Source organism: Necator americanus, chromosome II (genome assembly GCF_031761385.1).
Source record: "Necator americanus strain Aroian chromosome II, whole genome shotgun sequence".
In the NCBI taxonomy this organism is placed as follows: domain Eukaryota; kingdom Metazoa; phylum Nematoda; class Chromadorea; order Rhabditida; family Ancylostomatidae; genus Necator; species Necator americanus.
In genome coordinates this window covers 13,778,353-13,791,819 of record NC_087372.1, presented here as the reverse complement: position 1 = coordinate 13,791,819, position 13,467 = coordinate 13,778,353, and the positions used below count along the sequence as shown (strand labels likewise).

The 13,467-nt window shown below is 42.5% G+C and overlaps 3 protein-coding genes across 4 annotated transcripts in view; 1 reads left to right on the top strand and 2 right to left on the bottom strand.

Moving 5' to 3' along the window:
* The window catches only part of RB195_017748 (uncharacterized protein), a gene marked incomplete at both ends in the record, with an annotated part of 8,356 nt that extends 7,845 nt beyond the window's left edge, over positions 1-511 (bottom strand). Inside the window, one exon of the mRNA XM_064184877.1 lies at positions 71-511. Within this exon, the coding sequence (XP_064040758.1) occupies positions 71-511 (441 nt within the window). The remainder of the gene's footprint in view (positions 1-70) is intronic.
* A 110-nt stretch (positions 512-621) lies between these two features.
* Positions 622-13,467, top strand: part of RB195_017746 (uncharacterized protein) — a gene marked incomplete at both ends in the record, with an annotated part of 37,055 nt that continues 24,209 nt past the window's right edge. The window contains 6 exons of one of the 2 annotated variants that reach the window (XM_064184874.1): positions 622-651; positions 701-785; positions 1,074-1,210; positions 4,314-4,472; positions 5,749-5,850; positions 6,716-6,826. In XM_064184874.1, coding sequence (XP_064040757.1) covers positions 622-651; positions 701-785; positions 1,074-1,210; positions 4,314-4,472; positions 5,749-5,850; positions 6,716-6,826 — 624 coding nt within the window. Of the gene's footprint in view, positions 671-700; positions 866-1,073; positions 1,211-4,313; positions 4,473-5,748; positions 5,851-6,715; positions 6,827-13,467 lie in introns of those variants that run through there. The other variant, XM_064184875.1, reaches the window with a different exon arrangement.
* RB195_017747 (uncharacterized protein) lies at positions 8,222-8,587 on the bottom strand (the record flags this gene model as incomplete). Its single annotated transcript, XM_064184876.1, has 1 exon — positions 8,222-8,587. The coding sequence occupies one exon, from the start codon at positions 8,585-8,587 to the stop codon at positions 8,222-8,224; it is 366 nt and encodes a 121-aa protein (XP_064040756.1).

The following is a 13,467-nucleotide window of genomic DNA, read 5'->3' as shown; positions in this document are numbered from 1 at the left end:
CCCCTTGGTCATTCCACTGTAGGCCATGGGTCCCGATGTGAAGTTCCTCCGGCGTCCTTCTTGGGCCAACTTTGGTGTTGAAATCGCCAATTATGACCTTGTAGAAGGCATGACCTTCTCGGTAGAACTTCTCTAGGTCCATGTAGAAAACTTCGACCTCTTCTTCTTCGTAGCTTGATGTTGGAGCGTAAGCGACGAAGATAGTCAAAGCTGGTGTTGGACCACATCTTCTCATTCGCAAAAGTCCGATTCGGGTCGTAGGTTGTTCGAAAGAGTCGATGTTCTTCGCCATACTCGAGTTGACGAGGACGCCAACTCCACCAACACCTCTACTGTCGCATGTTCCTAGGAACAGTTCTTCTCCAATTTCGAATGAGGCGTTGAGATGATGGCATCGTCTCTTCTCGGTCGCACTGATGGCGTCGTACTTAACCTTCTTGGCTTGCATCATCAGATCTTTGATGGCCGCTTCCGGTCCGAGCGTACGTGCATTATAAGCACAGATCGTCATCCTAGTCCTTTTCCGTTTCGGTAGCCTATATGACATCTACAATCCGTCTTTCCTGGCGCTATCGAACTAGATTTTCCTCCGAAATCATTACTCTTTTCTATAAGTGTGACATGCGTAAAAATTTTAAAACCCATGGGCAGGTTGCAAGCCTCTAGTCCCGTGAGTTTCTGAGAGAACTTATTTGTTTAGGCGAACTCCAAACCGCCTCCCTTGCACCCCCAGTCACTTGATTGCAGGCTTTTGGACCGACGTGCAGGATACAAGGATGTCATGAGTCAGTCCTAGCTCAGCAGAAACAGGGAGTCCATCCCCTGAATCCACCTGCGTCTCTGGGCAAGCACAAGGTCGCTTTTGGTCCGCGATTAGCTCCCTATTCGCAACCCGGGGACGCGCCGCGTAGCCTCACGACTAACCGGCTGTGATCTCTCTAGTGAGGGAGATTCTTGGGTTGAATATGTAGCACTAAGATTACCATAGCCTCTTCGCAATTGCTCAATAGTTATTGGGGAGATAATCCTTCATTATTCTTCTTTTATAAACTGGTCGAAAGTTGATGATTCAGCTTTATTCGTCACTGAAGAAGTACTCAGCCCAAAGTCAGTTAATGCGATGAAGAACACGTACAAAAAGTGTTTATCAAGTGACCAAGATTGGGAATTCAAAGGAGGGCCCATCAACTTCGTTTTAGCAAGACTTGAAGTAAATATTTTCTTTGTTATTCTTCGATTGAAGTTATTAACATCTGAAATAACGACACTCTTTTTTTGTTAACGATGACAGGTGTTGCTTTTTTGATCATGCGGCTGAATCTTTTTTCTTGCATAGAGACGGTGATGAGAACCACTGTGATGATGAGTATCATGATATATAAAAACGGCTTATTCGGTCACGTGCGTGTGTGTTGTAGGATTGGCGCCAGTTGTCCATAAAATGGGGTGAGGCGTGTTCCACGGCGTCGAATACCTGTGTAATAATCCAAGCTATGAATAACTTTATATGATCTGACGTGGAACGCTATATTTATCAGTACGATGATGTCGTCCACGCCATTTCATGTTAAAACATTATTCTGCGATACGTATTAGGGAGAAACAAGAGGAAAACCCATACTTCGAGTAATACTTTCGAATCGTATCTACATCATGTTGAGAAGGAGTGTTTTAAGCTGAAGTTCGAATATTCTCCAAGTGTAGAACTGATGCGTTTAGAAAGAAGACTATGAAACCTTTCGCCTTTATTTACAATAAAAGAGGAAAAGAAGAAGAAAGCATTGTCAGAACAACACAAATCTGACTCCAGAAAATAATAAACTACTATTAATTCTCATTGAAGAAATGGAGGGGAGCGAAGCAAACATCACAGAAAGTCTGAAGTCCCGCTTCAGCCGGACTTTCAGACTGTTATACATATACGCCATATACGGTCCATTTGTTGAGTATGTGGTAGAACTTTGCACAAGTCTGGGTTTGCGAGGCAATCCATGTCTCATTCCTACTTCCGGGTTGAAATACTTCTATTGTAATTCTGAGGCTCATTTACCTAAAATTTGGAAACCTTTTTAACCTCAAAAAGTCCTTATATGTTAAGATTTGATGATCTTGTTTTTAAAGACGGAATCTCAGAAAGTTATCTTGCGATTTCAATGTGGGCCAAATAGAGGAATTTTGCGCACGAGAGGTTTCAGTTCATCTTTCCAGATAAAATGAGAAAAGGCAGATCCTAGTATGCCGGGGGTGTGATTTTGAGCTAAAACGTAAGCTACATTTTTTTCCTCCTAAAAAAGACTTGTTATGCTCCGCTCATCTTTCACAGCAGGTTAGGTGACCGTTAAACGAACTCCTGTATCAAAAACAACTGAATCTTTACAATGCTCCACTCCGACTTATGTTTCCTCCTTCCGACAAAGTCAAAAAATTTAGAAAACTCGAAGTCCTTGGTGGCTTTGTAATATACAAAAATCAAACTTCTTCCGCAGCTCGAAATACATCTAATGACCCAACCAACCTTCCTTTTTTCGATTACGGGACTCGTGTTCTTGTGAGAAAGCATCCAGCCAAAGGCAAAAAAAAAAGCGGATAAATTTCCATTTAGGAATTTACTTCAGCGCAGTGAAGAACCGATAGATAGGGGGAAACAAGAGTGAGCAAAAGTGAGAAAAGGTTAATATGCACACTGTCGACCACATTACGCACATGTGCGCATTTTTTTTTTAGCTTGAGAGACTACTTGTCTCTACTCTAGCCTGCTCCAACTTTCAAAATGTTTCAAAACTTCCTCAAATGCTGCTCATCACTGAGACGATATATCTTTCCTTCTTCAATCGGTAGTTTATCCCGTCTAGATTTCGCACAGCATCGGAGAGGTTTCTTAGGATATGGTTAGCATTCAAACCCATTTCGATCTTTGAACTAGAAGAATTAATCATTAACTAGTCGTTTCTTCGTAAACCTTTGAATTCTCTGCCTTTCAATTCACTCCCTTTTTTGATCTGCGACTAAGAGTTTATTAATTTACAGCTTTTATGTAAAGTTAAAGGTAGGCCAAACATAGCTGAGATTTTAAAGTATACGTTATTTGTATGTGAAAACGAGGAGATATTGAAAACCTAATGTGCGTGATATGAAACAAATCCAAGAAAATAGGGCTCAATAGAATTCTGAGTTTAATACAGCGAAGCTACTCTTTTTAACATACTGCCTTGTGAGTTGACAAGTGATCCTCCTGCTGCAGAAGGTGAGAAATGCCTGCGTGATATCTTTTTCCCAAGCCAAAAGAGCTTCAACTTAGCAACCATTACCAGAGATTGGACGTCTAATTCAAAACGGACAAGATCGCCAAGAATGCTGGGAGAATGAGCAGGGAAACCTCAAGCGGTAGAAGTCATCAAATTTGCTATCTGTTTTGGGTGTCAACACAGTCGAAGAAGAGAAGTTTTATTGAACCGGAACACAAAACATGCAAATACGAAGAAAACAAAAGGGTGGTCATACAGGCATGCGTCGTATACAATACGGGTTTACCCTAAGCGAATAACATGGTGAAATTCCCATCCTACAACACTATCCTTAGACGGCATCAAGAGCAAACAAAGTGAATCAAGTAATCCAAGAAGAAGTCGTACTGAAGATGGAGCTGGGGGTAATCGAAAAGGGTTATCCTCCAGATTTGTAAAAATCATTCAGGCTTAGAATAATAATTCAGATTTGAGATAAAACAGATCGAAGCTGCTTATTCTTTGTTGCATTTGCGTCACATTTGTTTCCAATAGCTTCGTAATATGAAAACTTAAAAGTTGGCCGCTGCTACTGCTCTGTACTTCAAACTCTCTTAATTTAATGCGCATGTAATTTCCATAGGAAGGATGTGATTCCGGGTAGCTCTGATCGGAAAAGCTCATATAAGAGACCAACCAATGTAGAAATTTGTACTTTTTCCAACTATCTAACATCCTTGAGTTGGATAATGAAGAACGTTGTCAAACACGTTTAAAACGTCGATTTTAGTACTGTAAGAAGGAGAAGGTTTTCTTATCGGTTAGTTGAAATAAGACGTTTTTTCTTACGAAATGTCGTTGACTTCCAGAAAATTTGCTGTGAAGTCCTTGAGTGGTTTGAGATCCTTTGTAGGTGAAAATTGAAAAGCCACTTATGATCATGTTGAGTGCTAATTACTTTTACGACAAAAGTTAGCAGTGGGAGACAAAACAAATACAAACAATTCTCTGCAACATGACTGGCTTCGTTTACATACTTTTGTTCGCTTCACAGACAGTTTCTGGTTTCCAATCCTACTGTCTTTGCAGGGATTTGGCTATTTTCCGTTAATGCATGATTATGAACCGGAAACAGATGTTGACTTGACACACTTGCTTGCATACTTCAACAGAAACAAAACTGTATTGAGTTCAATACTGCCTGTTCTCACAAGGGATGAGCATTCTATCTCGAAACTCATAATTACTGTGAGTGATATTTAGTCTTTTTTATCCATTTTTCAGAACAAAAGGAGCTAAGAGGGGAAATAGTGAGGATATATGTATATTATTGTGATCCACCTCCGCAACGGTTTACCGCCTCATGGTGGCGTGGATGTAACTCTGGGCTCGAACTGCGATAAAAAGCGGAGGTACGTCCTCTAGCAGGGTCTCGCAAGCTAAGGAGGAGTTCGACACCTCCAACATTCCGAGTTCTCTCGGAATTGGAGGCCTAGCTGAGACCAACCACGGCCAAGAGTCATCGCCATCTTGGCAAAATGTCGCTAAGTGGCTCCCTGATCCATATAGATTGGACGACGACCTGATATGAAAGCTAAGCTCGCTATGGCAGGACTGCCCAGCATGGGGAAAAAAGTCTACCTGCCACTCTAGCATATACATTGTGTCAGTTTCTTGCACACTGTCCTTCCCGCCTCAGATGGTATGGCGACCGGTAAGATCTCGATCAATTCTTAGTTTGCTTAAGACGTTTTCAACTCTGGACCAAAGCCATGCGTGCACGACTCGCCATCGAGACTGTCTCAGACTGCGTTAACGCAACGCGAAGACAGTAGCCACAAACGCTGATCTGCATGCCCTTCTCGGAGCTCCGCCTTCTCGTCTACGTTGGACATTGTATGAATATGGAAAACAACTCCAAGGGAGAACTTAATGCAAGGATGAGAGCATTCTCACCCAGCAGGAAAGCTACGGACCATGATCTCCTTGCCTATCTGCTCACTTTGACCGTTCTTAAAGCGCTCTAGAGCGGGTGTAGTGTAGCGGTTAGAAGTTCCGCTCCCTGCATAATCAATCGGAGGTTCAAATCCGCCCTAGTGCTCACCAAGCCTTTCATCCCTCAGGGGTCGATAGATTGGTACTTGTCTGGGATGAAAACAACACTAACTTGACACATCGGCTGGCCACCGCAAGTCATTGTATAGGTCAGTTACATGTTCATAAACATCAAACGATTCTGAATAGAAGCGAACGTGGGACGCATCTCAAGCGGATTAACGCCAGAAACTTCATCCTTTATCCTTATCCAGCGCTCTGTTCTACAGCAGAGACATGGGTAGGCACTGCAGCCACATCAAGAAAGCTGCTCGCTACCCACAGAGCGTTTGAGCGTACATACAGGCATACACACGTACATACTTCATACATACATTCATTCCTTCAAACATACATACAGGCATACGCACGCGCACAGATACATCATCAATAATAGATATTTCTACAAAATTTTTTCGTCCTTTTTCAGTTCAAGAAGAGCGACGTATATTTGATTGGGGATTTTGGCGAGATAGATCACAAGAGGATGGGTGAACTAAAGAAAAGCTTTATGGAGCTGTTATTTAAAATGGTAGGAAAACAGTCCTTCAATCCACCATTTACTTACACTCGATTTAATTATTAATTATCTAAATTAGACATGCGGAACAATTTCTTTTGCAAAAAAAGTTGGAATGAGTTGCTGGTGCTTCGTGCAAGGGTCTAATTGCGCATTGGCAAAGTTGCTTCTTTCTTGGAATAACTGAACCACTTGTTCTTCCATTTGTTGTCCTCACTTTCTGGGGCCATTGCCAGTGCTAAAGATGACGGGACGATTTCTTTTCATGAACGTGAGTTCTGAGACAACACAAACCACAGCGAAGCAGAAGTACTTGATTGTTTCACGTAAAGTGAATGTCTGAATGTTCTGTAAAGAGAAGATCTAGATGATTGACCTACATGTCAAATAGTTTTCAAATCCACTCAAACTTCTATCAGTATATCAAAAAATAAAGAGTCGTGGGATCAGTGCAGTACGGCTGGTCTTCAACGCCGATTGTTATTGTAATTTTAATCTTGTCGTTCAAGAAATGCCCAGGGTAAACTCTAAGAGAGGTTTTGTTACTGTTTCTGCAGAACAACCGTCTGTGACTGTTCATAGTTCAGAAGTAGGGATCATCTCGGGACCAGGTTCCGCATAATCTGCAATTTACATGGACAGCAGATATATGAATAGCAGGAAATTTGCCAGGAATAGGCACCCATTCTTTCTACTCATTTTTGTTACTTGCTTGCGAGTATTTGAAAGCTGTGAAACTGAATTTCCTGCCTATTGCATTTAAACATGAAATAGATAGTGAAAGACCGCAGATCCGCTGTCACAGTGTGGGTTTCTGCTGATTTCCAGGAAGTCAGAATTCGACACATTTTAACATATCATTCATGATTTTATGCAGTCAGATCAAGTGAATTGTGATGGTTTATTTTGTGAGCAGCGACTCGATGGATACGTTCACCATGGAGAAGTTGTTGGCAGGATACACTTCTTTTTGATACAAAGTCGATAACATGACACTGTGAGACGAATTTTAAGAAAGCGATACCTGGCTTCAGTTTAAACAATATCAGCTCTTTTTTCCTCAATTTTTGTTCCTAATGATGAGGGCAGCGTCATGATTGCGTGGAATTTTCTCATAAGAATGGGTCGTATGAGCAAGATGTGGTCATAAAGGCAGTTGGAAGAGAATAGAGATGAAGAGAGCAGAGAGGAAGGGAGGAGAATGTAGCTGCAGATGGATAAATTTATATTGAGAGGTACAAAATTTAGTTCTAATAATTTAATACGTAGCTTGGTGGAGAGCTCAGTCATGTCACAGATACGGGTTGGCGCAGCATGGGGGTAGCGCCTTTTCCATCAAAACGGTCAGAAATCAGTCCTCAAAAGAAGTGAGGTTTCTGCATTCAGCGTTGAAAAGTTTGAAGAGCACACTCCTGAACCAACAATAATTAATTTTCATATCATCTTTTAAAAAAGCATTTTCCGTGCTATGAATAAGCGAAAACTGGGAAGGGCGTGACGCAATCGGTTAGAGGTCCTTTGTTGCTACACCGTCGATGGTTCATCCTTCTGGGTCGATAAATTAGTACCACAGCTGTCTGGGAGGATAACAACACTGACTTCATACCCTGCGGGCGGCCCCTGTGAGTCATTGTATAGACCAACACCATGCGCTAGATAACGATGTCTACCGCATATTCCATGCAATACAACTTCGATATCGAAACGGACGAATTTTCTGTTTTTGAGCGAAGTTTGGTGATTATAACTCTCCTAACTTTTTTTGACACCCACTTGAGAAAAACTATCTATTTTTTCAAAATCAACTTACAAAGGAACCAAAATGCCTACAGAGACAAAAATCTGCATTCCAGTACTTTCCTTAATTTTCTGTCGAATTATGGGACTGAATTTTTCAAGCGCGCTACCGCACTGTCGGAGTTACCGCAACGTCGGTTTGAGAAAAAGTGCAAAATTTCGATTTTCGGCTGCGCGCCAAAACCTGCATGACTTGGAAAGCAAAGTCCAATAACTCATAAGAAAAAAATAATTTGGTTACAAAAATTATCGAGGACTTCTTCTATTAAAAGTCAGCTTTTCATTTCTAATTTTTTTTTATTCTGTCAACAGTAAGTTGGGAAAAATTCGATAAAATTATAAATTTTTCCTCAATTTACTATCGGAAAAAACCGAGAGTCCCAAAAAAGCTAGCTTAAACATTTTAGAGCGCAAACATTTCTCTACAAAAGGGGAACTTAGTTGGCTTCTGGGTTTCTTTTGCACCGAATTATAAATGTTTACTTCAGCGTAGCAAAATCCGACCAGTACAGGAGTCTTTCCCAATCAAGGCTATTGTTAATAGTTAAACGCACCTCGCACCTGCCGTAATCGGTGATGTTATTGCCTAATTGCCCGCATCTTCGCTGTGATCTGCCGTCTTTGAAGATAACTCTGTCCAAGCTTCTCGATCTTCTGCGAGAAGTTGCACAGAATCAATCCATTCGTTGCTATTCCATAATCTGCGGAACCTTACGTCTCTCCTGAACTGCCCATCGGCGCCGAGTGTTCTCAAGTCCTTTTTCACCACTTCAGCGCAGAACTTTTGTTTTTGGCCACGTGGCTTCTTCCAGCGTGAACCCGAAAGACTCCTCGTAACACGTTGAACAAGGCGACTTGCTGGCCTCCTCAGCATATGACCAATGAAGTGGAGAGGATGTTCTGTAACCAATTTTGATGGCAGCGCAAAATATAGATATCCTCCGTGCGTCATTCGCCGGTACACCACATCAATTTCCGCGTAAAGATTTTCATTGTTTCATACCCCAGGCCAAAAGTAGCCAAGCAGTCGTCTGAGAAGCTTTTTCCGCGCAGTTAAGCCCCTCCATCACAGTGGATGTTGCTGCCCATGTCTCCGATCTGCACATTTTGTTGAGGCGAATTGGTAATAGGAATACACGCAGCTTGACTTCGTTGGTGATGGGGCTCAACTACAGGCACTTCGTTGAAAAGTTAAATGCAAAAATGCCCTCAGCGCACCTCTGGTGAATGTCTTTCTCGTAGTCCCGTCGTTTTTGCCTAGATAGGAGAATCGTCGACAAAATCGATCGGTTGTCAGTCTACCCTGATTCCCGCTCAAGGTCTCGAAGAGACCCACATCTTTTTGCATTTATCAGGGCGCAGACACAGTTTATAAGCTGGAGATAGCTTTGCGATGTCGGCAGGACACTGATCGACTGTCCTTCGCATGATGTCATCGATAGCGAAGTAAAGCAAGAAGGGTCCTGCCACTGCCTCTTGTCTTACTTTGGTTACCACCTCAGAAGGTGTTGTATATCTGGCTGGTGTTCGAACAGCAGCTGTTGTTTGTTGTTTCTTGTCATAAAATCAAGCAATCAAACTTTCTTCTTTACTCTTTGGGCGCGGAGCGCGTTGAGAAGACGGCTTCGATGAGAAGAATCGAATGCGGCTTCAAGGTCCAGAAAAGCTAATTGTATTGGGTTCGAATGCCGCTGTCAGATTTTGATCACTCTCCTGACGATGAACACCTGGTCAGTCGTAGATCTGCTAGGACGAAAGCCATCTTGTTCGTTTCCCGTTGCTTCTTCGTGATGTTCAATAAGTCGGTTGATCAGTTTCAAAACTTTATACATGACGCGCAATGAGATTCCTCGATAGTTCCTAAAGTTCGTGACGGAGAACTTCTTGTGGAGAGGAAATATGATATCGTGTCTCCGTAGTGAGTCAGGTATCCTTTTGTCGATCCAAACTGAACGGGTGATCTTTGTCGTCGCAAGAAGTCTAGAAGAGGAAGATATTTCAGCGTTTTTAACCACGTTGTCTTCTCCAAATTTGCTCTTTTTTATTTTTTGAATAAAGACCAGAACCTCCGACACCGTAGGTCATTCCGCTTTAATCCTATGTGGCGGTCTACGAAGCTACTTGAGTTGAGAAGCTGAGCCGCTTGCCGGTTCAGCAAGGCCTTGAAGTGATCCCTCCAAATCGTGAGGGTTGCTTCGTTGACAGTCAATCCATTTGCTGTCTCAAGGACAAGAGAACATTTTTTATCTTGCCGCTTTGCTGTCTTAGTAAAGCATAGGGTTTCCGCGAGTTCTTGTCCTTTACCCAATCCTTTCTCTTAACGTCCACTCTTCTTCAATTCTTGTAGCTTTCGACACAACTTCTTTTTCAGACGCTTATCAAAATCACTAGTGCTGCGGACATCGCATACAGAATTATACGTGGATTTGGTTTCCGTAGATGTAAAGAGAAGCTTCTTTCGCGGCATTAGAACCAGAGTTTCCCTTGCGGTGCTCTTTATGCAACTTGTGGAGGAATCCGCATCGCAAAGCTTCTTCCCGATCCGAACTTTACATAAATAGACACACGCTGCAGAATTTCGTTCAGCATTCTTCCTTCTTCTTCTGTCGCTTTCGGTTAAAGGCATCACTCCACGAATCTGTGGTGGTGCGGATTTCAGGTGGAGAGTTCCTAGTCGTAGATTATGGAGAGGAGGATGATTCCGTCCATTTCTTCCTAATTTCCGTAAAAAACAGCCCAGAAGATGCGGCGCATGCACAAGGCTGGCGCGCTCCAATCAAACTCGTTGTAGAAAAGAGCGCTCCGGAACGCTCGAAGTAGTATCTTCCAGGCCGTTTTTTTACGGGAATTACGAAGAAAGAGACGGAATCACTCTTCTCTCCATGATCTACGACTCCGTATAGGCATAACGTCGATGGCTCCTCTTAAGCGTTTAAGCACATGAGTCGACTAGACGGTTATCGTTATCCGACGTGTTTCCTTTTGATAATAATATTTTCCTAGCACATGCTGTTCAAATCCCATCCTTGCATTTGCGTCGATTTCTTTCTTATGACCTGCTGCAGGCTGGGAATTTTTGACATCAACGCATCAAGTTTATCATGGAAGACGTCCTTGCTGTTGTCCGCAGCGGTTTCTGTAGGTGCACTGGTACTTACGATCCAGAATCACGTCCTCTGCGATCCCGCAGCCGTACGAAGGCGCATCTAGATGACGTTGACGCTTGGAATTCCTCCACCAGGTTGTTATAATCGTTTCTCATAGCCATGGCGCAGCCAGCAATTTCTCATTAGCATCGCCGCAGTAGATGACGTAATTGTCGATACCGATGAGAAGGGGATCACTGATGCTTGACCTGCAATGCAGCAATCAGTGCATGGAGATATTGCAGAAGTTTGGGCAGAGCGGTTTGTTGGAATTCACTTAACACTGTTCGGCAGTTCAGCATGACGAAGCGATGGCATCATGTTATTTTCAAAAAAAAAAAAACTGGAGGAGCATTGTATGAAAAGAACAGTATTGAATTTTAATGTAGAAACTTATGGGATAGATGACGGGAACGTGTACTAATGGAATCGCCATCATGTCAAGGAGGTCGGGGAACGGTAAAGAGGGTCCCGGCGGATTCTCCGCGAATGCCTCCCAGACATAACATGCCTAGTGGATATGCCGGCGGATACGCGGGCATACCTCGAAAAGGTCACGCTCCAGTCGTTCATGAAGACGCAGACAACCGTCTTAAATGTTCTTCTAGCCACAGAGACGCAGAAAGCTGCATAGTTACAAGAAAATATGCAAAGAAGAGTGGTGTGAGCTGTCGAAATTACCGAATATTTCAAAAAATAAGAGTGTTCGATAGAAGTACAGGGGTTTTGTATGGTGTTCTAATAAAAAAGGGAGTGAGTATGTCTTTATATCAGCTTCAGAAAGTCTAGAAATCTTACGAAATTTAACTCTTTTTCCTCCTGTAAGTTCCAGGAAGTCAGAGATACAGAATAAATTAGGCTACAAAAAAGCTTGGGAGTTACAGGATAACGATAATTCTCATTACCGTTACTTTTGAAAGCTGGAATGTTTAACGAAAATTTTTATGCACGTAATTTGAAGCAATTAGATACATCCTTATATCATATTTCACGTGAGGATTTCTCTTGCTTCTGGTACGATTACAAAATTGAGACCACCTCACGCAAAAAAATTGCAGTGAATGTGTCTGATTCTCCAAAACAATTTAGTGGACAGTGAATTATATCCTAGCCGGTGATGCAGCGTATGATTAGCGGTAGGTAAGCTGAGTCAGCTATTTAAGTGCCAACGAAAGTGAATCTCTTTAGGACCCGCACCGTCGCTAATTGCTCTGACGAGGCATGACAGGGGCATGCTCGAAATTCCGCCGGGACCCTCTTTATACGCACCCAAGGAGGTCGCAGTCTGATATCGTCATTGACTTTTCGGCTGTAAAAAAAGCGATGTTAGACTTCACTTAAGAGTTAGATTTGACATAGATATTGTTGCAATAGCACTGTTAATGAAGAACACTCAATCACTTTGCACGAAGGAGCGTTTAATCTGTGCTCTGTCCTTGAATGCTTGCCTGCATCCATTGCAAGTTCTACATTCAATGTGTGCACAGATACAGTCGTCCACCATACCACCAGAACAAATGTTTGGACAAAGTGCTGGATAGGTTAAATGTCTGGGAGGAAAATGGGATCCCCTCCGGCAAACACTTGTTTTGTCATGATAAACTTCAAGCTGCTGTTGAGTAAACTTGCTGTTCTCACTAGACTACTGCGATATCTGTGCGGATCGCATGCTACATCAGATGTTGCAGTAATCAAGAAACATTCAAAAAGAAATTTCTCGCTATCAGCACAGAAGAGTACATAATCTAAAGCAGTGCTGCCAGAACAACTCAGCGCGCGAGAGCTGTCAAGTACGGCAATAACATTCTGTAATAACGTGAAGGAATCTGGTGCAACGTAGGCCAAATACTTTGTTGCTTTGCTACTTTGAGTGACAGGACAAGATTTCAACTTCAACCAATCATAAATGTTCACACAGCTTTGGAAATCTCTGAAGACTGCAGTAAGGATGCCTTTGACATCTAAAATACTCAAAGGTTTGACTGTCGTCCGGGAGACGTCATGACCGTACGAACCTTATCGCTATCTCCGGTTTTGAGAGGATTCGTGCATCTCCAACGTAAGTTGCAGTAGACAAACTTCCCTGCAACTATATCTCTCTAAACATGTATTCCTTTCTTCCTACGAAGTAGCGTATTTCGAGGGCGGGTGTAGTTTAGCGGCTAGAGGTGCCGCTTCCTGCACGATCGATCGGAGGCTCGAGTCCGTTCTAATGCTCACCAAACCTTTCATCCCTGCGGGGTCGATAAATTGGTATCAGACTTGTCTGGGAGGAAAACAACACTGACTTGACACATCGGCTGGCCGCCGCAAGTCATTGTATAGGCCAGCTACACGTTCGTAAACCTCCAACGATTCTGAATTGAAGCGAACGGGGCGCATCCCAAGCGGATTGATTAAAGCCAGGAAGTTTGAGTTTAAGTTTTAATTTTCTTTCTTAGAAATGATGTATATGAAGCTGAGAAAATGAAACATTTCCAACCTGTGCAATTTGTTTCAACCAAAGCGATAAAGCGAATGAAGCGGCTCGTAGAGTTAAACGAATGATGTCGGATGGATTTCTAGCTGCCTCTTTCTGTTAGGTGGCCCTGCAATGTTAAGAAATCAGTTTAAAAACAAAGACAAGATAAAAAATTAGATAATAGTAAAAATGAAATGAATGAAAAGAATTTAAAAAATTATTTAT